At 43.9% G+C, this 27,842-nt stretch overlaps 1 protein-coding gene across 1 annotated transcript; it reads right to left on the minus strand.

Annotated features, from left to right (window-relative positions):
* Nucleotides 1-741: 741 nt before the first annotated feature.
* Nucleotides 742-27,842, minus strand: ATP12A (ATPase H+/K+ transporting non-gastric alpha2 subunit). The gene is given in 24 exon segments (XM_025874518.2): nucleotides 742-1,705; nucleotides 1,791-1,882; nucleotides 2,319-2,420; nucleotides 2,577-2,710; nucleotides 3,181-3,326; nucleotides 3,511-3,634; nucleotides 4,920-5,074; nucleotides 5,162-5,330; nucleotides 5,863-6,013; nucleotides 8,570-8,706; nucleotides 9,387-9,562; nucleotides 11,724-11,916; nucleotides 15,092-15,226; nucleotides 16,809-16,918; nucleotides 17,080-17,278; nucleotides 18,140-18,408; nucleotides 18,663-18,780; nucleotides 18,912-19,046; nucleotides 20,029-20,142; nucleotides 20,918-21,121; nucleotides 23,938-23,997; nucleotides 27,019-27,189; nucleotides 27,191-27,218; nucleotides 27,790-27,842. Coding segments are annotated over 24 exon segments (3,204 nt in total). The 3' UTR covers nucleotides 742-1,676.

Consider the following 27,842-nt stretch of genomic DNA (forward strand, 5'->3'; position numbering starts at 1 on the left):
CTTAGTTGAAGTTTAGAAAGCATTAGCTGCCTTGTCAAGACTGGAATGAGAAGGCCATGATGTTGCTGCCTGGAAAGGGTTTCCAGTTCATTGCTACTACTGATGTGAGATTAGCCCAGTGATAATTGTGGTTGAAAATAGAGATGCAAGACCTTGAGGACCCAATACGGTTCACTTAAATACACACATACAGTACACATTGTACATCATAATCTATTCACATAAAGTTACAATGGTGGCCCCTGACCTCTTTCATGCTTCTCAGTGTGACCCCTGAGAAAATGCCACAGAACTGTGACTCTGTGGCTCCCTCTTCCTGTCCCAGAGACACCAGCCTAGAGCCATCAGCAGCAGAATGTCCTTGTCTAAAGACACAGTGGAGGAGAGGTGATAGGGTAGACCAGAGAATGGGAAAATTTAACCAAATACAATTTTTAGGTTCTGTCAAGTCAACTGCTATGAAAACTGCTTTCCTCAGTGCTGCTGGTGAAAGGTGTATCCTCCCCCAGAAATACTAACTTAAAAATGTAGGCACATCAGATTCAGGATACAGAGCAGGGGTGTTGGTGAGGGGAGTTCAGAAGGTAAATCCTTTATCTTTAGACCTTCCATAAAGCAAAATGACTGAAAGAAGCAAAAAAAAAAAAAAAATTGAAATCACATCTCATTTTTTTGTGCCCTATGCTCTGCATTCTAGAAAAACTCAAATTAAAATACAACAATTAGACTGGGTTTTATAAAACATCTTTTACTTACAAGTGAGGTCCCCTAGGGGCTGTCAACATGGATGTATGTGTCACATGTGAATAAAGCGAAGTTAAAGCATGAAACATAACTGGCATAAAATTAGAGCCGGAGAGTGCTTTGCAACCATTTTACATGAAATAAATATTATTGTTTTAAACCCCAATGCTTCTCTATTGAGGCTGAATCCTGGTAAATGAAAACCTCTTTGGGATGGGAGAGCATCTGGAGCTGGAATGTGCAAAATCAACGTGGAGCTCAGTTTTGGGAGTTGGTGGCGGGGTGGAGAGCAACGTGGGAGGGAGGGAGGAGTCCAGCTGGGAGGAGGGAGGGCGCCAAAGGACTGGTGAGGTGGTGAGGGGTGGGGTGAGCAGGGATGCAGCTGCATGACTGGGGACCGTTAAGAAGGATATTTGAGAGTCAAAACTGAGGTTGTCCATGTTGCTGTGATGTAAACCTGCCATCACTTCTATCTCTTGCAAACCTTCAGCTGAATTAACCTTTTTTAAGCAAGGTGACTATGAAATTATAAGCTCTCTGGGAATTCACAGAATCTAGGAAGGTCATTGGACTTTTAATAGGGTATGGAATGGAGGTTTGAGCCATCTTATCTAGCAGGAAGATCTGAGCAGGTGGCCGGATTACCTAAGACTATTTAATGTGAGTGAACTTTATATACATATAAACATGTCATTCTTCCCTTGAAATTCACATATTTTTGAACATGGAGATGGATATAGAGAAGCAAATCATATATAAACAGTTGAATATCTGCTTGAAAGTACAAAACCCCGGTGGGTATCTTTCATACTGTTTTCTGCCTTCTCTTTCTGCATTTTGGTAAGTCCCTACTGCAGCAGTCTCCCAGATGCAGCCAGAAGATGAAGAACATCCCCAATGTGCAACTGGGAGGCTTGGGAAGTCGGGTGGTCTTAATAATACATGTTCTTATCCCACCAGCCTGTAGAGGTAGAAAAAAGTTACTGAGAAATCAGGAGTCTGTTGAAGTAGATAAACAGAGTCTCAAAAATCATATTACTACTTACTTCCAGGGTAGAGTCTGATGAAAAGTTTCCGCACCTCATCATACACCCAAATTAGAATGGCAAATGGCACAGCCACAAACCAATACTGAGGCCTGGAAGCAGAAGGGAGGAAGGTAAGTCTGAATGCATCCAAAGAAAGGGCCAAGCCCCCTGCCAATGGGCAAAGAGCTTCTTGGTCGTTTTCTCTGCCCTACTGGAAAGAACAACACATCCATTGTGTCATACAACATAAAACTGGAAAGCTTCTTATTTAAACTGGACTGCGACTGGTAGAAGCAACATCTGCCTTTGAAGTGGCCTATTGGCTAAAGGTGGAGATGGGATGGTGAAGTTTAGAAAACCCATTTCCTCTTCTGGGAAAATTAGCAGGTCAAAATCTAAGACAGACTAAGATAGAACTGATTTGGTTTTGTCTCATTTGAAAGCCTGGAGGGGAAAGAACCCGCTGGAATTCTAAATGTTTACTTAGGTTGTGACAGCTCAGAACACGGCTGGCTCTTTCCTGTCCACTGTTGAAGGGGAACTCACCGGAGCATTGTGAAACTCAGGGCTGTGACACTTCCAAGCCCATAGGAGAGGATTAATGCAATGATAATCTGTGAGGCAATCCCCACCCAGATGACTTTATTTCTGCAAGAAACATAAAAGCAAACAGATTCTGAATTCACATGGCTACAGGACCACACATCCAGTGGAGTCAAGGCCCTCATGTATTATAGGCCTAACCCTCATCATTCCTGCATCGAAGGCCCAGGGTTGAACTATGAGGTTGGATGTGGGCAGTACCTGAAGAGACCCTGTTGGAAGATGGAGTTCCTCCGGGTTTTCCTGATGATTAGATCTGCTATTTGCTGGACCATGATGCCAACAAAAAAAGCCGTATAGCCCATCCATTCTAAGTATTTCCTCTGGTACAATGTCTGTCAACAGACAAAAAGGAGACCATGAAACCCCAGAGGGAAAACTTTAGGACAATATCAACGTAGTTCTGTAAAGTTTTACTCTCTTCCCACCTCACCAAGATTGACAGAGGATCACCTCCTTGTGTTTGGAAAGAAACTTTGTTTTCTTTACTCGGTTGAGGAGGGAAAGATGCTAACTTAATTGATTTGGCTCCACTGTGGGTATTGTTGGACTGGTTATTCTTCCATACCAATTGCAAAGCCAATGTAAGAAAGCGAGCTCAAGGTATCTAATTCAAGAGAGGAGGCTGAGTCCTGGCAAAGGCCAAACCAATGTTACAAAGGGGCCCACAGGCCCTATTAACTGAGAAAACTTTCACCTTCTCTGTCTCATGAAGGCTGTCCAGGGAAATGAAAGTTCTGCATCAGTCTGGGCAAGAGAGTGAAAGGAGGGGAGAAGCCGGACTTTGCAGGACTCCTTTCCTTACCCACTGTTGTCCATAGCTGTCTTCCAAGTCATTCACATTGCTATTTTCCCATTCCACCCGGATGTTAATGAGAACGCTGGGTTTAAAGCCCTCCTGTGCATACACAGTGAAATACACAACGAAAGCTCCCACAGCTTGCATGAGGCCTAAAAGCACAAAAGAAATAAGGGCAGGGGTTCTATACATGACTTTGGAATTGCGCCTGTGCTCACTTTCCTTTCGGTTCCTCCTCCCATTCCAAGCCTGCCCCACAAGGAAAAACAGTTCCTGACTGGAATTAATTCTCAGGGTGGTCACTTGTCTGACAGGTCAGCGATGCCTTCGTCGTACCAATGTGCAGGTAAGAGTACATGGCAAGCTGCTGGTTCACCAGTCTGTCCTTCTTCTTGTGGCGAGGCTTCCTGTTCATAATGTCACTTTCAGCTTTCTCATAAGCCAAGGCAATGGAGGGGATCTAGAAGGGGAGACAGTCCGTGAGGCCTAGCCCTGAAACACTGTGCCATACCAAGAGAGTGATAATGGCGCCAGGGGGCCTCAGAGTGGGCAGTGGGGCTGGCAGTCTGCGGTGGTGGTAGGGTTGTGGAACCGGTCTGTCCAGGGTGTAGGCAATGGGGGTTCATTGTTTCTAGAGAATTTAAAAACGGTTGACTTTAAAATCAGTCTGCTTTTTTATCACCATGTGCTGGCAGTTCTAAAGATGCTAGCTATAAAAACTTTTCTCCTCTGGGGCAGATTTTCCCTACCATCCTCTCCTCCTTAGGCATGCCATTGGATCACAGCGGTTCTCTCACAGGTCCTCCCATCTGGAAGGCCTGTTAAAGGTCAGATCTCTGGGCCCCACCTCCCACCTCCAGTCTCTCCCAAGGTCTGAGCTGGGGCCAGAGAATCTTCGTTTCTAACAAGTTCCCAGGTGATGCAAGAAGCACTGCAGTGGAGAAAAAGAAGTGAATTGAAAGAGCCTGGAAAATGATCTGACTGTAAAGCATGAGGAGCCTGGTTCCCCTCTAAGGCAAAGATATCTTTAGTCTTTCCGCAATGTGTTGACTGCCTGGGTATTGTACCAAACAAGAGGGTAGGAGGCGCCATTTGCTGCATTCTCATTGTGAATTCAGCTTGCTCCGTTGCCTTTTTCCCCCTTTGCCTATGTAAGCTGGAGCCATGTGGGTAACTGTCATAATTTCTTAAATGGACACATACCAGAAGAGGGGAGGGTTTACGTGACATTATTGTAGGTCAATGTGAGGCTTGATCACGTGTTAATACCTGCTACTTCTAACTGCGTGTAGGTGAGGCGCTTCCAGATCAGATTCTTTTACTTGACAAGGAGCAGTTATGGGTTATCACATTGGACACTGGGCCCCGGCATTACAGGGGCTATTTAGTGATAGCTCTATCTTCTTAAGAGGGAAGGGAGGCATATGAGCTGAAACTGACCAATGGCCTATTTTGGGGGGAGGGTAAAGAGCTCATGTCTTGAAAAGCTCTTATAGGAAATGAAGTGGTTTTAACTTCCAAACATTTGACAGATCTCTTTAGTCCTTTGCTTTGAAGTGCAGCTGGTGGACCAGCAGAATTGGTATCACTTAAGAGCATGTTAGAAATGTAGACCTTCTGGCCCCATCACATCAAAGTTTGAGGAGCACTGATTTAGTCCATCTCCTTGCCCTTGCAGGTAATGCCCCTGAAGTTGCCATCACTTGGGGCAGTTATCAGATCCTGTTCCCTTTAGTGCTACTTACTATGTCTGTGCCCAAGTCGATGAACAAGATAGTAATGGTGCCAATGGGCAGGGGAAGCCCAACAATGATGTAGATCAGAAAGGGGCACAGCTCAGCAATGTTCTTGGTCAGGGTGTAAGCGATAGTCTTCTTTAGGTTGTCGAAGATCAGGCGACCTAGGCAAAGATGTTGCTCTCATAGGACTTGCTTTTGATCCCCCAGGTGACTGCTGTCTTGGTAAGGCCACTTGAGACCTCACTCACCTTCCTCCACCCCTGTGACTATGGATGCAAAGTTGTCATCCAGCAAGATCATGTCAGCTGCATTTTTGGCTGCGTCAGAACCTGCTATCCCCATGGCAATCCCAATATCTGCCTTCTTTAGAGCTGGAGAGTCGTTAACACCATCCCCTGTCACAGCGACAACTGCATTCTATGGGAACACATGAGAAAATGGGCGTCAGCAGATCTAAGGGGTCACAGGTAGGACAAAATCAACATAGTCTCCTTTCTTCTGGAGAATGTAGGACCAACTGGAGCTGAAATGAACGGTCTGTTTTGGGGAAAAGATAAAGCCCGGAAATCCCAGAAGCAAGAACAGCAAACTCCAAACAAGATGTGTTCCGTAATTAAAACCATTGTGTGTGGCAGGCTAAAGTGGATCTTTTATATCTTGTGTCTTTACATTTTTTCTTCTGTATCTTACATTTTCAAATCTTTCTATTTGCACACCTACCACAGGACCAAATGTTTCATTGTCAGAAAGCCCTGCATGCAGGAAGATCTCAAAGGAGGGTGGAGGGTCAGCCCCCTGAGAGGGTAGAAATGTAAAGTGATGAAGAATTGTCTCTGAAGAGGTTTAAAAAGTATCATAGCCCTGATCTGGGATCCAGATCTGAGCCCTGCATTTCCCCACAGGACGGTGACAGACCTGGAAGTTTCTCTGGGTGCTGCTGTCCACCCACCTGCCTTTGACAGCCCTCCACGATGATCAGCTTCTGCTGGGGGGATGTCCGGGCAAAGACAATCTCTGGGTAGTTGGTTAAAAGCTCATCCAGCTGTTCTGGGCTCATGTCCTTCAGCTCCATGCCAGTCACCACCGCAGCTTTAGCGTCCCTAGAATGGCAAGAAGGAACTGAGTGAGGCCAAAGGTGGGATCTTAGGCTGAAACACTGCTCTGGGCAGGAAGTGGGCTGACACCTCTTTGACTTTACCAGGAACCCAATGTCCTTGATATTAATACTCTAGTGGGATGATAGGGGTTATAAGTTCTGGGGACACTTTGGTCTCCATTTCAAGAGAGTAAACTGAGGCAAAACAGTAAGGCCCATTTTCTGATATCATACAATAGTAATAAGCCAAATAGCCTTTTGCTTGTAGGAATGGGTGGGAACACCTGTGGGGCAATGTTTTACTTAAGGAGTAAAAAGAGGGTAAAAAAACTTCCTGTTCAAATGTTTTGGGTCCTTGAATTCAGCTTATGCCAACACACATGGGTAACAATTCTGTGTTGTTGCTTATTTCAGATTTATAGTGTCTACTGCGCAATGAGCCGTGTAGGGAGAACAATTTATTGAGGTCCTCTTTGAGGAAAACTATTGTCTGCTGCTGATGAAAGTAAGGTTCTAGAAACTATTAATGATGCAGATCTGATTGTGTTGTTCCCTGCTAAAACATTTCAGAGGCTTTCCAGTGCGCTTGAAGCAGACCCCAGAGCCCCTCACCTGGTCTGCAAGGCCAGCTGCAGCTTCACCTCCCCTTTGGCTCTCCCCCTGCAGCCCGTGGGACTCCCAGCCCTGAGCCTCCCACCTCCTCCAGTGCCCTTGGGCCTTCACCCGTCTTTCCCCTTTGCCAGGAACAGGCATCTCTCACCTCACCTTCCCTTGGCTAACACTCCACATTTTAGCTTTCAAATCATAGCTTATACCCCTACTCACAAAACACTGCAGGCCTTTTTCTATACATGTTTGTTTTGAGCTTTTTTAGGTCTGTGTTTTCCTGTTGGTGCTAAATACCAGAATCCTAGCACTTGACTCAAACTATAGGTGTTCTTATGTTCTGGTAAAAAAAAATATATATATATAAAAGTAAGATAAAAAGAAAAGGGTTTGTCCTTTCTCCCTACAGCTGCAAAAGTACAGTTACTGTATGATCATAAAGGTACAGTTGATAAAGTGGATAGCTAAAAGCATTAACAAATTTATCCCATCTCCTGTTCAGTGAGGAGAGTTGCATGGACATGTATAATCCTATTATTTTTGGCATTAAGGAGGGCGTGTGATGTGATGAGCACTGGCTGTTATACACAACTAATGAATCATTGAACATTATATCAAAACCTGATGATGTACTATATTGGCTAATTGAATTTAAATAAATAAATAAATAAAACAAATTAAGAAAAGCTCCAAAAAGCTTTTGTCGGATGAATGCTGTTTACACAAAGGAATGGTGGAATACTCTTAGACTTCAGATATTGTTATTGTGCCCAGAGGCTACAATTCTTTGTGGTAGTCTTAACTGGTAATTGTTGCCCAGGTAATAATTTATTAACTGACAGCTCTGTATTCTAAAAGGTATAAATGCTTGGGTAAACTAGAAGAGGTTCACTGGTCTCTCCCTTCCCCATTATTATAATATGAAATTATAATAAAGCCAGTGACATTTATTTTTACACTGAGACTCTGGAGTCTTTGATCATTTAAATTGTCAACAGTCCAGGTGACTCTGGACTCCTCCCACTGCTTGAACCCTTGTCCTCTGTGTGTCCTTCACTGTACTTATCACATCACTGTACTTACCACATCACAAGGAACTTTAATTTTCTCTCCCTCTGCCCTAGATGGAAAGCTCCCCAAGGGCAGGGATAGTGTCTAGTCTGTTTGCTACTACAGTTCCAGTGTCTAGGACAGTGCCTGGTATATTGTTGGCACTCAACAATTAATTGTTGAGGGGCACTGGTGTGACTCAGTTGGTTAAGTGTCTGCCTTCAGCTCAGGCCATGATCCCAGGGTTCTGGGATTGAGCCCCACATCGGGTTCCCTGCTCAGCAGAGAGTCTGCTTCTTCCTGTCCCTCTGCTTGTGCTCACTCTCTCTCTCTCTCAAATAAATAAATAAATGAATAAATAAAATCTTTAAAACAACAAGAAAAAAAACAATTGTTGAAAGAGTTAATACATGAGTGAATGAATGGGTGATGGACTAAAGGACAGTCATGATTACAAGAATTAGGAGACAGAAGGAAAAACTAAATCTTTCGTTAGGAAGCTTTCATTCTATTTGCTACCATATGTCCACGTAGCTACGCGTTATGAAGCATCTGAATAAATACTCAAAATAAGCACTAAGGGAGTGCACCAGACACAGAGGGTTCTTAATATTCCTGATTATACAACTGGATCAATGGTAAGTAAATTCATATAAATTTTGTTTCAGTTTTTCTCACTCTAGATGTGGCACTGAAGTTTTCAGATCTACTCCACTGGGTTTTTAAATTTCATGTAAGGAATACATCACGGGTAATTTTCATGGTGCCAATACAGCCTAGCATTACCCTGATAGAGTGTCTGGCAAAAAGGGGATTTGCTCCAGATAGCACAGCTCTTTAGAACTAACAAGGATAAGGACTTGGGTAAGAACTTGAGTTTTGGCTACATTGGTTCTGTGCTTACCGCTTGTTAACTTGCTCCACAGCAATGTGGAGGCGTTTTGCAATGTCTTCCACTGTCTCACTGTTGGCTGAAATGATACCCACACTCTTGGCAATAGCTTTGGCTGTGATTGGATGATCACCTGTAACCATAATAACCTAGAACACAAACAATGAGAAAGGCATGTGGACAATGAGAAACTCGGCTGGCCAGACAGTATCACCTACTCTACCATGACCTAGTAGAATGTGATTAGTGATTATAGTGGTTTGCCCTTATGGGCAGTTCTTGATCTTTAGATCAAAGACAAAACTGTCTCTGAAGAACACACTGATCTCATTGGATCTATCCTTGCTTCTGAGCTTCTTACTTTTCCTTCTCTGACATTAGAGGAGGCCCTTTCCCTTGGATGTTACCTTAACTTGTGAAAGGGCTAGGGGATGTGTACTTGAGACAGCCTCATGTTGCTTCAACAGTCTTGATATTAACATGGTAATGGAACTAATATTTTGGCTTTGATAATATGAAGATAAATGGATTTTGGAGGCTGAACCTTAAGATTAAGTAATAAAAACTTTTATTGTCCATCATAATCTAGGGCAAGATAAAGTCAATTCATGGCCTTCTCACTGCAGTCACTATTGTGGTTTGCTCCACACTGACACAACATTTTGCCTTGATTGGGACAGTTACTAGAATCTTAGTATAGTGAAAGTTGAGATAAAAAGGGAGTGGGGGATTATGATATTTATTTTGAGACTTAAATACTATCTCTGATGGCAAACATTCTTAGACAACATAAATGGAGGACTTCTTAAGTCAGGAAAATAGGTCCCACCTTGATCCCTGCACTCCGACATTTGGTGACTGCGTCAGGTACAGTGGAGCGAGGGGGATCGATCATAGATAAGAGCCCCACAAAACAGAGGTTAGATGTGGGAAAGTTCATGGTGTCTACATCAAATGTATAAGTTTCTGGAAACTCGTCTGCTGGCAGGTAGAGATGACAGAAACCTGGAATGCACATGAATTTGGGAGTCAATGAAATTAGGATAAGAAATAACAAAAGAAAAGGAGGAACATTTTCACACACTCCTTTACTATTTTACTAATACTTGAGAGTATACCAGAATCATTTTATTCTTTCAATTCCAAAATGCATGCTGTAATTAGGAAGGACATATTTCATCCAAAAGTAATTTACTGTGTGCCCACTGGATTTTCTGGTATGTTTTAGGGATACAGAAACCAAGAGGGGGTGGCCTTTGCTTCTGAAGATGTCTCAGTTTAGTGTGGGGGCAGAGACATAAAGAGGTAAAGCATAAAAAAGCATAGTGAGGGTGCCTGGGTGACTCAGTCGTTAAGCGTCTGCCTTCCGCTCAGGTCATGATCCCAGGGTTCTGGGATCAAGCCACACATCAGGCTCCCTGCTCAGCGGGGAGCCTGCTTCTCCATCTCCCACACCCTCTGCTTGTGTTCCCTCTCTCACTGTGTCTCTATCTGTCAAATAAATAAATAAAATCTTTAAAAAACAACAAACAAACAAACAAACACACCATAGCGAGTGTTATAGAGAACAGCCACCTGGGGAATTAGGAAAGACTCCCCCAAGGAGGTCACATGTGCGTTGACTCTTGAGAGAGGAGTTAGAAGTTTTCCAGGGAGAAGGGAGGGTTAGGGATGGGATGGCCATTTGAGGCAGAGAAAACAGCACATGCTACTGCATAAACTGGGGAAAGAATCTGGGGCACCAGGGGAATGGTATGAAGCTCGGTCTTTAATCAAGGTAAGTGTGAGAGAAAGGCCATTAGGAATGGAGAACCTTTTGTACTCAGAAGGCATCTGCTTCTCACAGGTTAAGGTAGAAGGGATTCCTGTGTCTGGTGGGACTCCTAAGATCATGTGACTTTCTCATCAGCTTTTATATCAAATTTATTCTCAGCATGCCCCAATGCCTCACACATTTCAGTAAAGCACAGGGTCTGAGAGGTCAAACACAAGGTTCCTAGAGCGATTCTTGTCAGATGGGTATCAATCCTGCATTGGAAACACTACCTGGTGCTGTGGGCTATTTAAGGCATGCTTATAGCATTATCACCTCATTTAATTATTTCATTTGCTTTACAAGCTCAAATATCCTTTAGAAACACACATTCCACAGATTCCATCTCTATTGGCAAGAACTTTTATGACGTTTAATGAGCCTTATCATCAACTGTGAACTTCTGTTACCTTGAATTCATAGTCTATAGTTCACAGGTGCCATTCTGTCAACCCAGATTCTCAGGACAGAATATACCCTGTGATACCACTTAAGTTACCCCAATTAGGTTCCTACCAGTTGTTCTATTTCTATGGTTCCTTCCACCTCTGACAACCCCTGTCTCTATTACTGGCAGTGTTTTCTCCCTGATAAACAAGTGAGAAACTTCAACATTATTTTAAACTTATTTTTCTCCTCTAACTAGTTGCTAAGTCTTACCAGTTCTGCCTCCATGAAGTCTCTTGTGTCTGCCCCCTCCATCACCTTCCTAGTGCCTTGGATCAAATTCCCACCCTCTTTTACCTGAACAAGGGCAGCCACCTCCTCCTGAGACCCATGCCTCTCCTCTTCCTGCTCCTGCCAAGAATTAAACTCTAATTCTGATTGGTTCACTCATCCCAAAGCCTTCTGTGACTCTCTCTGATTGTGGAATGAAACCCCAGTTTCTCACCCACATAAGGCACTCTATATCATGCCCTCCAATCTATCTTTCCTACCCATCCCCTAGGACTATGCCATCTTATCCATCTGCAACACTCTACACAGACTGGCTCACTCATAATGTGGGCACACACCCCAACCATTTCTAACTCTGTGCTTTGGCCTATGTTGTTCCCTCTACTTCAAATATTTTACCTCACCTCCCTTCAAGAATTGTTGTGCAAGGCCCAGTTTAAAATGTAACTCCTTCCATAAAATCTTCCCAGATTTTCTTTATCTGGAAGCTACCCCACCTTCCTCAGTACTACCATATAATATTCTCGTATGTTTATCATTTTCTTCTTTCTATGATTCATGTAGATGCATAGCTACTCAACTAAATAATAAGCCTGTCTCCTCTTGTGCCTTGACCTGGCATAGAGCCTCACACCCAACAGGTGACAGGTAAGGGTTCTGCCACCAAGAGCTCACCCAGCACGCGCTCCCCCAGGCCTCCCAACTCCATGTATGCTGTGTGGAAGGCCTCGGCTGTGTTCTTGTCCAGAGGCTGCTCCTGGCCGTTGACCATGATGGTGCTGCACTTCTCTAAGATCCTCTCAGGGGCCCCTTTCATCACCATGAGGAAGCGCTTGTCATTGGGGTCATCCGTTTTGTGTATGGAGAGCTGGGAGGGAAGGAATTGAGTGTGTTATGTATTCCCTGCCATTGAATAATGACACCATCTTTACTTATAAGGGCCTGAACTGGACAGATCTCTTAAGTAGCAACATGACAAGAAGATTAAAGACATCCCTTTCTCTCATTAGGCTATTTATCCTTAGCATGAAAAGGAGTGTTCACTACAGGCATGTTCTATCCTTTTTATTTTGTGGTCAAGTAACATGCAGAGATCTAGACTTGGTCCTGCTCAGAGCGGCACCCTGAATTTGAATCCAAAATAAGTAGATCTCATCTTTCAAACAGAAACTAGTTGCTTTAGGGAGGCCAGATGTGGTTGTTGCCCTGTGAAGTCTTGTGTATTGAACCAGATCTCCGGTGGTACCCATAGGGGTCAGGGGACTGTGAGCCACCTCTTCTTGCTTCTTGTCTCTACCTCCCTATCATGGGTAGCAGACTTTGGGTCCCCAGCTATTCTGAACTCAGGCAGGCATGAGGGCAGCAGGAGTTTCTATGCCTCTTCAGCTCCAAATTAATCCAGTTTTACTGCCTGGAGGTGAAGGAAAATGGTAGGGGTGGAGGAAGTAGACACTCTCACGTACAGGCTTTCAGGACAGTTAAGTAACACAATTTTAATATCAACATTCTCTCACCTACTGATTCTATTTCCAGATTCATCCTAATAAGGTAATCAGAAAAAATCTGAAAAAAAAAAACCAGTTACATAAAATGTCTAAGTCTTATGGAAGCTGTTATATACCAGGTATTCTCCTAAGCCTTCGAAAGGAATTTCAGGAAGCTGGAGTGTTTGAAAGAGAATGAGTAAGTTACAAAAAAAAAAACCCCAAAAACAAAACCCTACCATTTTGGGCCTATCAGTTGATTCTAAATCAGTAGTTCTTAGCCTTCTGGATACCAGAGAGGAGCACAATAAAAAATAAAAAAGTAGAGGGCAAGCATAGTTTTGTTGTTGTTGTTGTTATTGTTTTTAATGGCCAAGTAAACACATTAAAAAAAACCCAACTAACTAACCAAAACCAAAGTAAAACCTCCCATCTATTATCACTATCCTCTTCTCGAAGATAGGATATTTTAACATTTAAAAAGTAGAAACAATAAACACTTTTATACTCTGTACTCTTCTAAGTGCTTCACACATTGACTCATTTAATTCTCGAAACTACCCTACGGCTATGGGTACTATTATTATCACCTTTTACAAGGAAGGAAACTGAGGCACAGAGGGGTTAACTGGCAAGAACAAGGTTGTGCCCTAATAGGTGGCTGAGCTGGGATTTGAATTCAGGCTAGTAGGCTCCAGAGTCCCTGCCTTAGTCAGGTAGCATACAAAGGATAATCTTTTAAATTAAATACATTCATCCTTATATAGAACTTTATAAAATACTGTCCTAATTTTCCAGTTTGCCACAAACTATTGGAAATATTTTTATGGGCTGGTCTCAGTTTGGGGAATTGCTATTCTAAAATCAGTAAGACATAGACTTTCTACTTTGTTTCCTTTGGTTGAATGATACCCCAGAGACCTTCCAAGGTCACAACATCAAAGACTCTTTTTTGAGTGTTGCTCATGTGTAGATATAAAATGGCACTAACAGCCTCCAAAGAGGCCCTTTGACCTCTTCTGCAGGAACCCACACAGGTCCTCTTGTCTAGTCCCAACTCTGGGTAGCCTAGTTTCCCCTTCAACATTTAGTATATGAGGCCTCATGGAACCTGCTTCTTCTCATTTCTCACATGATGAGGAAAGTCTTTACTAGAGTAGATGGGGCCGCAGCAGGATTCTGAGTCTTGTTCCTGATTAGAAGACAATTGGATCTACTCCTTAAGAGCACAGACTCCCTGGGTCTGCTTGAATCCTGGCTCTGGCCCTTACTAGCTGTGCGATAATGCCCTGTACCTCAATTTCCTCATTCCCTACCTTGTAGAGTTGAGAGAATTGAGTGATTCTATACATGTAGAAATTAGCATATAATAACTATCATTACTATTGTTATTTTAGGATCATTACTCATTCTATTTTCACGTCTGTTTTGAACAAGAGACCTGATTTACTGGCTTTAATATTTTACTTCATACATTTTTTAGTTGTCTATTTGGCTAACTACAATTCTTCATTGGCTTGTTATCCACAGAGATGTTTGCAACACAGTTATTTCCCAATCCTAAATGCCATCCAAACAAAATGTGTGGGTAAACACCAGAAACTTTTACACAAACATGGTTATCTTATTTATATACTTTCCTGTTATGCAAAGACCAAGTCACAAGGCCCTGCTCTCAGGGCTTTGGAGTCTATGGGAAGTGCCACCTGCAGCAGTAAACTGGGCTACAAATTGTCATTTGTCCCACCCTGAGGAGGATGGAACTAGTTGACCATTGGCCAGCCTGGAATGAGGGAAGACAGATAGGCAATGGTGGCCATTTTCTTCCTGAGCAATGGGTAGAAAGGAGGTCCCTGTCAACTGCATATGGGGCAGAACTGGAAAGCACTGTGGCTGGTAACAGTCATCTGAGAAACTATTCATTGGTGTTCACAAAGGGCAAGGTTTACTCACAAGGCCCAAACTAAACTGTTCTGTGTGGTGGTAGAAAAAGCATGGCCTTGGGAGTTGAAAATATATGTGAAAATTGGTTGTGCCACTTAGGTGCTTGGGAACTCTGGTCACATCAACATTTCCTAGGGACCTGCTTCCTCACCTAGAAATTGAGATTAATTAATCCTACCTCAGGCTTATCGTGAGGATTAAATGAAAGAACCAGATACACACTAAGGGAGCAGTAAATGTTAGTTTTCCCTCATCCCCCACTTTTCATTTATCCTGTAGGATGTGGCTTTTGCCCCTGACCTGTGCAAGTTACCGGGTGGGGGTGGAGGTGGCATATGTGTGTCGGGGGGTGGGTATAATATAGATCAATCATTCATAGGGACAGCCAGGCCCTAACAAGATCTTCACTTTTCTTTTTTCTCTACCTATTTCTGGCAAAGGAAAGAGGCCAGCAAGGAAAACCTGTTCTGGGCTTACCAGATGCCCAGGCCCTCCATCCCTGAAGGCTATTTTTGAAGTCAAATATCATTCAAAATACATACTAACCAAAGGACACTTACAGGTAGAAATGCCATTCCTATGATAACAAAGATTTAGTTGTGAGGAAAAACTCACCTGAAATTTATTGGTCGAGTTAAAAGGGATTTCAGCTACTTTGTGGTTTCTTTTTCTAATTTCCATCACATCACCCAAAATGACCTCTGAGAACTTCAAAAGAGCAGTTTCTGAGGCATCTCCAACCACAACTCTCTGAGAATCAAGAGAAAACAAATATTTGTAGCACATAATCTGGTTCTTTTGTGCTTATTTTCAATGAGCCAGCAGACGACCTGACTAAGCTCAGTATCTAATAAACGATTGCATCACAATGAGCCACTGACTGAACCATGGTGGAGGTGTTAAACTGAATGGTGCTGCTTACTGGCATTAGGGAAATTCAAAACAGTTTGAGCTCTGTGAGACCTGGAGGGTTCCATGAAAAAACCAGCTATGAACTAGTCTTGAAAGACGGGTGGATAACTGGCAGACAAAGGAACAAAAGAAAGCCTTCTGGAAATCAGACTGCCATGAATGAAGGCATGAAGTGGAAGAGTTCCATTGTAAGTGCTGAGTGTACAGGTGGATATGGAGGATGCAGACAGATTCAGAGGGCCCTGAAAGTCAGGCAAGGTCCAAAACTCAAGCAGCAGAAAACAGATGCATGGAAAGTTTTTGAGCAAAGTTAGGTGAAGCAGTTCATCTAAAGAAGTATTTAAGGAAAATTACTGGTATGCAAGAAAGACTGGGGGGAGGGATAAACTGGAATCATGGAGGCCAATCAAGAGGTTGGTATAATTAATTAGATGTAAGGTACTGACGATAACAGAAAAGTAAAATTATATATTTATTTGAAGCAAGAATAACAGGATTTGGTGATTCACTAGATATTGGGAACGAAGAAAGTTAAAGATGACTTCCAAAAATTTTGGACTGGATGATAAATTAAAATGGTTATGTCATAGAAAAATAGAAAAGGGACAAGATAGTGATTTAGAGCCAGGTTGGGTACAAGTGGAAGGTGGCAAGTGTAATTTGTTCAGAGTCTAACATGGCAAAACTTTCAAGTGGGAGCACACAGCTAATCGGAGATCCATGGAGTTTGGGTGAAAAATCAGAACTGGAGATAAGGATTTGAAAGATATGGACAGAGAACTGATGGGCCAAGAAGAGAATTGATGAGCTGTCTGACAAAGAAAAGCAACCAAACAAAAAGTATAAGAAAGAAAGAGTCAATGAAGGAAACAGATGGCAAATAGAAAAGCCAGGAGAAGATAGACTGAGTGACTCACTCAGAAGGAGAGGACAGGGGGAGAAGAGAGAGGAAGGGGAGGAGGGAGGGGGAGAAAGGAAAGTTTGTTTTTGTATATGCTAACATTCCAGGGCCCCTTAGCACCGCATCTGCTGCCAAGAGGAATACGTTCTAAGGTCAAGCCTTCTATTTCCTTCCAATTATATTTTAAACTTCAGTGAATGGCATTTATGTAATAAAGGAACTTTGATTATATCTACTTGCTTGTAAAGGAAAGTAACTTAAAGGTACATTCATTTTCAGGAATGAGACAGAATTCTCAATAGACCTAAATCACTGTTGTGAGGACTTTTAGACATCTCGGTGATTTCTCAAAGCAAGTTAGGGTGAAGAAAATTTTCTGCAGGTCTTGTGAATCAGACTTGCTCTTACTAGTACAAACTTCACTCAGTTGGAGAGATTTAAATCAAGTACCAAATCAGAACAGAGGAAGTGACTTCAAACTGGCTATGATTTAAGACCGAGTATATACTGAAGCTTTACCTTCATGATGGGGACGCTTTCTTGTCCTGGTCTGAACTCAGCTCTGTTACACAATGTTATTATCTTTGATAAGGAGGCCCAGGTTCCAGAGCTTTGATCAAAGACTTGGTCTGGAAAACAGAACAGTGGATGCTATGGGTCCTGGACCTAATATCCATACTAGTCAACCAATCCTCTGATTGGTTGGCACACCAGTGCTGCCATGTTCTGCTCAGCCCCCTCTGCTCGAGTCCATAGCTTCGGGCCACCCTGAATGTTCCAGAAGACTTACTTGAATGGTCTTCACTGGTGTCAGCTATGAAGATCTGATTGTCGAACCACAAATGAGCCACAGTCATCCTGTTCTGGGTCAGAGTCCCAGTCTTGTCCGAGCAAATGATAGAGGTGGAGCCGAGGGTCTCCACTGCTTCCAGGTTCTTCACCAAGCAGTTCTTCTTGGCCAGCCGTTTAGCTGTCAGAGACAGAGTCACCTGGACAGGAGAGAGAGAGAGAGGAAGAAGCTTTGAGAAAAATCATCATTTTGAACTCAGGCTCCATAACATAGAAGCAGCTGGAGCCGGACTGATTTCAGGACAGAGGTAGAGTTACAGATGCGGTAAAGCTGACCCAGTGGCTGATAAACCACATAAAGCCCTATATATATATGCCATAATCCTTCTATTAAATGTAGGAGGTGAACAATGTGCCCAAGTTCCTCAGTTGTAGAAATTGCCAAGGATTCTTTTTTCTTTTTAAGAAATATGAAAATGTAGAGAAGGTGTCAGCCTTCCTGAAAATCTGTAAGTGGTGGTTTGCATCTTATCTAGATCTTTTTTTTTTTTATCTTATCGAGCTCTTAAGGAGAAAGATAATATGAACTTGCAGATAGAGCTCCTAAAAATGAAAATATAAAGTTTCCTAGGACAGTGTTAAAAATGTTAACAATATCACAATTCCATTTGTCTCTCTAAAAAACAGTTTCCTCAGAATGTCCCATGGTAGGGGCACCTGGGTGGCTCAGTCGTTAAGTGTGTGCCTTCGGCTCAGGTCATGATCCCAGGGTCCTGGGATCGAGCCCCGCATCGGGCTCCCTGCTCCGCGGGGAAGCCTGCTTCTCCCTCTCCCACTCCCCTGCTTGTGTTCCCTCTCTCGCTGTATCTCTCTCTGTCAAATAAATAAATAAAATCTTTAAAAAAAAAAAAAAGAATGTCCCATGGTGTCCCCTGACAGGGAGGGAGTGTTGTTCTGAAGATGGAGGAGACTCGCAGTTTATGGTGGGCGCACACCCAGCACAGCAGAATGCCATGTGTTAATGGGGTCAGGGGACAGGCCACCTAGCAGCATGGACTCACAGTGACAGTGGCCAGGAGACCCTCAGGCACATTGGCCACAATGATGCCAATGAGGAAGATGATGGAGTCCAGGACCTGATACTTCAGGGACACTGCGATGATGAAGAAAAGGATGCCAATGGAGACGGCCACTCCTGCCACAATATGAACAAAGTGCTGGATCTCAATGGCAATGGGTGTCTTCTCATTTCCGACTCCTGAAGCCAGGGAGGCGATCTGACCAATGACGGTGCGGTCACCTGTGTTGATGACCATGCCAGTCGCTGTGCCTACAGGTGAAGTACACATTTTATTCTGGGGATCCTCAGCTATGAAGGGACCATAGCCTGCTTATAGTCTTCTCTTTGCTGGTTTACATGATCAATTAGCACACAACATTACAAAGTTCTCTGGGCTCTTCAGTTCCATGTTTTGTCCTTGAAAAGCTTTGTAGCAAGAGATGGTAAAGAGATTCGAACATTAAGCCTGTGGGGGAGAGGTGATACGGGTGGTGCATGTAGTCATGGGAACCAGGCAGACTTACCTTCCAGACAGGTTGTAGAATAGAAGCCAATGTTCTTTGTTTCCAGGGGACTATCATGGGTAAACTCAGAGGAGCGGGGCTGGGGTTCAGATTCTCCAGTGAGAGATGAGTTATCTACCTAGAAGAAATTTTGGAAAAAGTTCAAGACTAGGCATCTTGTTCCCTGCCCCAGTCACACTGAGATCTAGAAAGACAACAGAATGGCAGCTAGTTATCAGTATGATATTTGGGGTGCCCTGTGGCACTTACCTTACAGCCCTGAACAGACAACAACCTGATGTCTGCAGGGATCCGGTCTCCTCCTTTAATCTCCACTATGTCTCCCACCACCAGCTGCTCTGCAGGGATTGTCTTCTTCTCTGAATCTCGAATGACAAGAGCTTGCTGCAAAAGAAAACAGTGACAGATGCCTCAGATCCTGGAATGATGCCAACTCTCCTCCATCCTCATCTCCCCACATCTCCAGAATGGAGGCACTGGAAGACACAGCTGTCAGAATGGCAAAAATGCAACAAAAGACTTTTACTTGGGGCCTGAAGACACTAAGAACTATCTTTTCTTGAGGAGGAACTCTTAGAGATATTCTTGGAACGAGAAAACGCTGCTGTGGGCAGATATAGCAAACTGACAGCCCCAAGCATGACAGAGAGAGGGACAATTAAGGATGAATGATCTTGGCTGGGATGTCCAGGAAGAACCCCGATGGCTGAGCCAAAGGGTTTAATACTCTTGCTCAGGTCAGGAAGACTTTACAGAGTGGAAGGCAGATCTCCCACTTCTTAGCATGGACGATTCCATCCAGAACCTTCTCCAGCTGGCAGCTCTGTGGGCCAGGGGCAGTGTGGTTTTCCCACTGTGCTGACAGTGGTGTGTGGTCTCCCTAGAGAACTCCTAACGTGGGGTCCTGTGGGAGGACAGGAGCAGTGGGCATCCCTCACTGACAGTAGTTTGGGGCAACATGCAGAGAGACTCCAAAATGGGTGTAAAAATGGTCACAGATAAAGAATTGTAGGTTGACCTCCTTGGCTACCAGGGACTACTCCCAAACTTCTACAACTCACTTTTGGATGCACCTGAATTACTTTTGTTTGAACAGTTCACCAAAGCTCAAGAGGAGTAATAGAAGATGTTGTGTGATGACTGATGTTTCTGTCCTGTTTTGCTCTTGACTAAGCATATTCCTGTATCTTACTTCCCTGATTATCTCAAAACTCTGTGAGGAAATGGGGCTTCAGAAAGATTGCCTAAGACTTCTCAGACAGCAATGGGTGGAGCACTGACCCTCTGCCCGCCCCATTCTCCTCGTTATCTGATGCTTCCTCATCTGAAGTCATGTGGAGACCAGAGAGAGATGGCTGCCACTCACCTGTGGGATCATCTTATTGAAGGTGGCCATGACGTTGGTGCTTTTTGCCTCTTGGTAGTAAGCAAAGATACCTGTTAAAATAACGACCAAGGCAAGCACGCAGCCCAAGTATACCTGGGTAAGGAGAAGAAGCATCTATCAGAAGAACAGGCATCAGGAATGAGCCAGGTCCTAGGGCTTGAGCTCTCCACGGGAAGGTGAGAGACATGGCAGTGGTATTCTGGTGTCATTTACAGGTCACAAAATTTACCCACTTAAAGTGTATAATTCAATGATTTTTGATGAATTTACACAATTTTGCAACAATCACTACAAGCCAGTTTTAGGACATTTCCGTCATCCCAATAAGACGGCTACTGCCCAGTGGCTGTCATTCCCCACCCCTGCCCCCAGCCCTAACCGCCTCTGATCTTTCTGTCTCTAGGGTGTGCCTGTTCTGGACATTTCTTATCAATGGAATCATACAGTATGTGGCCTTTTGCATCTGGCTTCTTTCTCTCAGCATCATGCTGGCCAGGTCAGTTTTTTGGTTTTGGTACTGGTATCAGCAGGCATAGATGCTCCCCATGTTAAAGGGACACAATTAGCTTTGAGGAGAGAGAAACCCAAAATATTTCACATGGATATAGATCTTTTTTGTCCCCTCAGGAACTTATAGTGTGTCTCTCTCTCCCTCTAAAATTCATGCTCATGCTGCCTCTGGGACATCAGAAAGTCAGCTATGATTTGTATTCTACAGCTGGTGAAATTACTGATTTTCCCAAACCTGCACAGTAATTGATCAGTGTAGACTCCTGATTACAGCCCACTGCTCTGCCCACTAATGGCCTTACTTTATGGTTGTTTTCCCATTACTAGTTTAGCAAACCCTGGAAGGAGGCCCCCTTACATTGTCTAGGGATGAGGTTGTATTCATGGAGTACTGGATCCCAAATGCAATCCAGCACAGGATGGCTCCTATCCACAGAAGGATGGAGAACCCCCCCACCATCTGCTTGAGGAACTTGATAATCTCCGGTGTTTCCTTGGGAGGAGTGAGGGCATTGGGCCCATTCTGGGCCAGGAGCTCAGCAGCTTGGGTGCTAGAGAGACCCTGAGAAAGCCAGACAAAAACAAACAGGAATTAGACATTTCTATTCCCTCAGATTGGATGTCATTTTTCTGCAGATTGTGGGTAGGAGTTACCATGCCCAAGAAGGGCCTGGGAAAAGTGGATGATGCCTCACCTCCCCCAACTCGCACTTTTTTAAAAAGAATATTTAATATTAATGCTTAATATCAGCCAGGCAATGTACTCTGTATATTTGCTTAATTACTCTTCAAAATAACCCTTTGAAGAAGGTGCAATTATTATCCTCATCTTACAGATGTGAAATTTGAGGCACATGGAGGTTAAATCATCCATTTACTAAATGGGACCAGGCAATCTGGCTCCAGAGCCACTATATTAGACTCTGCTAAGGCATTTTAGTTTCTTGGAGATTCATCTAGAGATAGGAGTAACTTGGCTAAGGAGGATTCGAAACACAAAAGCTAATCGCCAAGGTTAAGGGCAATGTGGTAACTATCTAGAAAATATTCTGTTCTGGAACTTCTACATATTGCACTGGCTAATTTTTCATCCTTAAGTCTGGTGTCTTTCTGCTTTTCTCTATATCCACCCCAAGTTCTAAGTTCTTGTTCATCTTAAGAGTTATAAATTCTACCAAACTCTGAAGCCCATGTGTGGTCACTTCTTGCCAGAAGCCCTCCCTGGTAAGCATGGCTTCCACAGGGGTACAGAGGCCCCTCCACCCCCCTTGAAATCCTGTATTGTAACTCATAAGGTTTTTTCCCCACAAACTATCCTTTATGGAGAAAGTCTTGTCATTACTTTTTCTTCCTAATCATGTTGTAAGCTACTTAAAGGACAGCTTAAAGACTATATCCTTGGGGTGCCTGGGTGGCTCAGTTGGTTAAGCTTCCTACTCTTGATTTCAGGTCAGGTCATGATCTCAGGCCTTACTTTATGGTTGTTTGAGATCGTGAGATCGACCCCTGTGTTGGGCTCCACGTTCAGTGTGGAGTCAGCTTGCGACACTTTCCCTCTGCCCCTCCCCCCACTCATGCGTTGTCTCTAAAGTAAGTAAAATAAATCTTTAATTAAAAAAAAAAAAAAGACTCTGGGACGCCTGGGTGGCTCAGTTGGTTAAGTGGCTGCTTTGGCTCAGGTCATGATCCCAGGGTCCTGGGGTCAAGTCCCGCATCGGGCTCCTTGCTCAGTGGGGAGTCTGCTTTTCCCTCTGCCTGCCCCTCCCTCTGCTCGTGCTCTCTCTCCCTCTGTCTCTGACAAATGAATAAATATTTTTTTAAAAAAAGAGTTTATCCTTGTTGATTTTCGTGTCCTTTATAGGGTGTCCTGCTTGTTCTGTAATACAGGCTCAAATATTTGCTGAATAACTGGATTTGAAGTCACTAACTTGTCGTCAAAATAAAATTCATCACCATCTCCTTCCTGCTGTTTTCTCTAATCTCTCAGCCCCGTGTCCCGCTATGGCCCTCTTGACCACCTGACCAAATCACCTCTTCTTGCTTCTCTACCTTGGTAACTGGGATCAGGGATTTGTTCAAATACCCCAGTGAAACAAAGTCCTACCAATTATTTCTCTGAAACCTTGTCCCCTTCCCTTCCCATCTTACTGCCGCTGCCTTGTTTCAGTTCCTCATTTTATATTCCTGGGTTGTCTCATTCTTCTAGACCTTTCCATCTCCCACTTAAAAAAAAATCCATCCACCTACCTACCTGTATCTGTATATATCTTCTTATAGAAATACCTTTTGAAAGCCAATCTTATTTAAATCACTTCCCTGCTTAGAAATTGTGTATAACTAATATAGTCCTTATTCCTTAGTTTAATATGGAAGTGTTTGATGGTTTCACTCAAATTACCTCTCCTCAGTCTCATTTTCTATCCCCTCCCTCCCCTTTCCACACACATTAGCTCCCAGAAACCCCAGATTGTCCTCTCCGGTCTCCTGGGTACTCTGCTAACTTAAACCCAAATCCTCCTCTTATGTCCTGATTCAAACACTGCATGATCTAGGGATCCCATTCTGGCTCCTCTGGTCAGAATCTGTCACTCACTCAGCACACCATTTAGACCTCTCTTTGCCATCTAAGTCAAACAGGCTGGAGGTTATATTCCTCTTATATCCCTGCCTCCCCTGCTGAAATTCTTACTCCTTAAGACCAGGGATCATCTGCCCCTCTTTGGCCCTCTCACTGCCAGTCTTGTGTGTTGCACACAGTAGGTCTTTTTGTTGACTTGAACAGATGTATCCAAATCTCCTGATGTCAAAACACCAAAACTTTTGAAACTTAATTTGAGTTTGAATTCACACAAGGAAGCAATCCTGTGGTGGGGGAATTTGTCAGACGCCTGAGAGCACACCAGTGTGTCCTGGAGTCATTGTTCCTTCTCAGAGGAAGAGATGGACAGCAGGGTTATAAGACTGTCACTCTGGATGGTTGCTTTTTAACATTGGTTTTCCCCACTCTTTGATAAGACCATTATACTTCCTGGACATGGGGATCTAAAGCAACCTCTGACCATGACCATAAGGAAGTGTCCGAGCCTTTCTGGGGATACCACAGCTTTCCTGCAGTTACAATCAAAAGAAATGTTTATAGCCAGGTGTCCAGCTCAGCAGAGGGGCTTGACTCCAGGCTTTAGTTCAGACATGCCAGCTTTTGAGGTCAACCAGCCCTCTCTCACATGCTGGGCATGTGGGTGACTGGCATCCTCAAAGTTGCTGCTTCATCCTAAAGATGCCATCGACTTTTCCATACACCCTAAGCACGTGGCTTTGTACAGTCCTTTGCATAGTCCAGGGCTTCTCTTCCCAATCCCCAATCCCTTGATGACTTACTGTAATGATGTTTGTACCATATTTCTTTTCCAGTTCCTTAATGCTGAGTTTGTGGTCATCCTGAAGTCCATGAAAGGAAGAAGAAAGTTCATTAATAATTCCAAAATACTCAAACCCTAGGCTTTGCCCAGCCCATGAAAACTGAGAGAAGCACTGATGATAGGAGGGGGCCAGAGAGTGAGGGAGAGAATGAGAAAACCCTCTGTGCCAGGTGGTTATTGCATTGAGGGAAGAGAGAGTCTTGCTACAGGAGAAGCTTACTCTTCTGATTTACCGGCCAGGGCATTTTCTGGCCATCCCTTGAGTTCAGACTTAATTTGTCATTTACTACATATTAGCTGTCTTTAGTTCTCACGAACAAAGCAATGCATTTCATCTCAATCTGATCTCCGGCACGTGCATGTTCTAGCATACCTGCCTGCTGTCCGGGTGCTAGTGATCTGGATACTTAGTTCAGACCTGAGTTCTGGGATTAGTTGAGGGTGATGAGCAATACCAAACCAGACCAGACCCATCTGACAACTCCTTACCCATGGAGCCCTCATTGGGCAGGTAGTCTCCGGTAGAGAGAAGCAAGTCTTTCCTTAATCAAGTACTTGAGACTCAGGGAGTTCACTTGTTAGAGAAGCCCTGGCAGATTTAAAACTGCCAAATAAATACCAGTATGGGCCACACTTGCTAATTTTGTTATAGAATCATTAGACTAAAGCAGAGTTTCTCAACCTTGGCATTGTTGACATTTGGGCCAATAACTCTTTGTTGGGGGGGGCGGGCTTCCATCCACTATATGCCACCTACTAGCACCCTCCCTGGAGTAGTGATAAGCAGAAATGTCTCCATACCTCACTAAATGTCCCATGGGGGGCAAATACCTCCTATCCTGTCCCTTGAGAGCCACTGGGCTACAGGATTAGAAGCCTCTTCCTGTCTCTGAAAACCCAGGGGTGAGTAAAGCCTTCTTTGCCCCACCTAGAAAACCTAGCACTCAGGATTCTTCAAGCTCTGATCATCTGAAACAAAGATTTATACTGTGATGGGTACTAGAACCATCTCTTTTCTTAAGTATATGCAAAAAAGTTACCTGTTGTGTTAAGAGATTAGATTTTCCAATTAAAAAATTATTTTGTCCTCTCCTCAGCCAGATTCTGCTTTATTCATTTAGTCATTGTACCAATATTGATCAAAAGATATGGCTGGGGATTCAAAGGATTAAGACACGGTTTTGTGCAGTGTGCTAAATTCTGGTCAGATACAAGTAACAGGTGATTAGATTGCATGGCTGGACCTCAGACTTTAAGGGGCCTGTACGTGAGGCAGGAGGAGGCTGACTATCTTTCCTTCTTCAGCCCTGGCTTTGGGGATGAGAGCCTGGGGCAGGAGGTATGGTGGGTGCCTGTGGCGCACTCTGCTGGCCAGCCCTAGAATAGCTCAGGGCAGCATCCTGTGGCTCAGGCTTTGGACATTATCAGCCTGTTCATTCAGCAGCCAGGGATCCTTTCATTCTTGTCAAAGTTCTAATGTGCCAGAGGGCATCCCAGTATGCGGTCACAAATCAGATTATAGGATTCTTGTGAGAATGTTGGGAAAGAAGAAGGAAACATGGTCCTCTCTCAGCCAGGAAGCAGGGGAACACTAGCTAACACTATGAAAATTATCTTTCTATATTATACATCTTCACAAAATGCTCAAAGAAGGGAGATTCTCTTGATAATAAACAGGCATATGATAGAATGGAGATATATTTATGTTATAAGTAACAATTTCAAGGAAGACTAGATGTGTCTTCAATCCTAAATGCTAGAGATACGTAGGAAATAAGAACGATTATTATCTGGTTCTGTGCTAAGTCTTTCTCCAGTTTTATTTCATTTAACCTTTTTAACAACTCCAACAGGTAGGCACTGTCTTTACTTCCCATTTTTTGAAATAGGAACTGAATGTCAATGAAACTGGGATCTGAATTCAGGTCAGTCCTATTTCAGGGCTGTGTTCTTAAATGTCTGTCAGAACATACATGGGCAAATGCCTAGTGGTGTGCTGCTAAATGTTTAACAAGCTCTCCAGGTAAAATAAATAAAAAACTCTGATTTGTAGCATTTACCGATTTTTTCACCATAACTAAGTTCCAAGATGCTAACCCAGCATCAATCAACTTGCCAAATTCCTGAATATTTAACAATGGGCTCTCTAGCCCACACGAACTCACACCACTACTGTCCGCTCGAACAATAAGTTTTAAAGTCTGCAATGAACTGCAGGGATGATCTAGTAAGACTTAAAGCTTGTTGTAGAAGTTTCCCCCCTGACATTCCTGAAACATAACCTGTCACGTTTCAGTTCTGAGGCAGATCTTGCCCATGGTGGCCAGCTTTAATAACTCCAAAGTTCTTCCTTAACAGGAATAATATTATGCTTCCATAAATAACAAAATTACTAATTATAAATTATAATTTAATTATAAATTGCATAAATTACAAAATATTCTTACTCTTTTCTCACTTTTCCCCTCATCCATGCAAATTGTTTATTTCCCACTTTACATAAAGAAAATGGAGCTTCACTGAAGCTAGGTAGTTTGCTCCCAATTACCAATCACTGAAGTGGAACTCAATTGAGCCTAAGGTCCTTTGAATCCAAGCCCAATATTCTTACCAGTGAAATTATTCTTTTTCATGGGGCATACATAGCCAGAAATCTAGCAAGGTTTAGTGGTCTTGTTTTCTTCCTGCATGGTTCCAGCTCCAATAGTTTTCCCTTATCAGCTAAAAACTGGCAGTTGGTTAGGGGTATCTCAGTGAAACTGCCAGGAAGGAGAGAGGTCTGGGCTGTGCCTGTGGGGACTGGAATCAGAGGGAACTCAGAGTTCTCCCTGGGAGTGCCTACAACCAGAATGCAGGAATTCTGCAGAAGGCCTGACCCCTGGGCAGATATTATCACACCATTTATTTTAAACTAGGAAACAAATCTCATGGGGATTTTCAAATCCTTGAGATTGATCTTCCTTTTGTTAAGAGGTAAGTTCCAAGTTCTCAAGGGGGAAAGGCAGTGGACACATTTGGCTTAAGGACCAAATCAACTGACCAGATCCAGTTCTTTCGTAAGCTCCTCCTTACGGTGATTCTTTTTGGGCTCGAGGCAGTTCTTCAGGCCTCTGTACTTCTCCTTGCCGTTCCCCTTGTCTGTTTGTTCGATGTTTTTCGTTCCACTGAGCTCCACAGAGTAAATTTCTAGGGTTTTCTGAAAGGAAAGCAGAGGTACAATATTGGTCCAAGATGGGTTTTCTGAAGAGGTGTCGAGCGTTTCTCTCTGTGGGTCAGGGACCTACAGGGAAGGGAGTCCCCTTCATTCTCTCCTCTAGAGAGAGTAAGTCGCACGATGTGGAGAGGTTCTCTCTTCCCCACCTTCAAACAGCAACTCCCAGGCCCTTTCTCTCCTTTCTTCCCCTCTAGCGTAGAGGGAAGGCTGGGTAGCACAGCCCTGCCGGCATCTCCTCAGGGTGACCCCACCCTGGGGTTGGGGAAGGTGGGAAGTTACCTCCTCCAACTCGAGACAAGACCCCTCCAAGCCCCAGGGTCTCCCTAGTACCTTGCTCCCCTCAGGACACACGGCGTGTGTCCCGCTTCTTGGGTGGGACGTGCCCACCGAATCTCAGTCCCGGGCAGGGCGGCCATAACCCCCAGCCCGGCGCCACGCGCCACATCGGAGCTGGCCTAGGACCCCTGGGGCCCCTTCCCACAGCGTCCGGATTCGGGACTTCACCCCAGCCAGCTCCGCGAAGGGAGAGGAGCCGTGCAGAGGTCAGGAGCGCAGAATCAAGACGGCCAGTCGTTCCTCTTTCCCCTCGCCTTCCACCCGCTCCGCACGGGTCCCGGTCGGCGCCGGGGGCCCGCACGCACCTTGGTCAT

Source organism: Callorhinus ursinus, unplaced genomic scaffold, assembly GCF_003265705.2.
Source record: "Callorhinus ursinus isolate GAN/ISIS: 27379988/994484 unplaced genomic scaffold, GSC_fseal_2.0 scaffold7, whole genome shotgun sequence".
Taxonomy (NCBI): domain Eukaryota; kingdom Metazoa; phylum Chordata; class Mammalia; order Carnivora; family Otariidae; genus Callorhinus; species Callorhinus ursinus.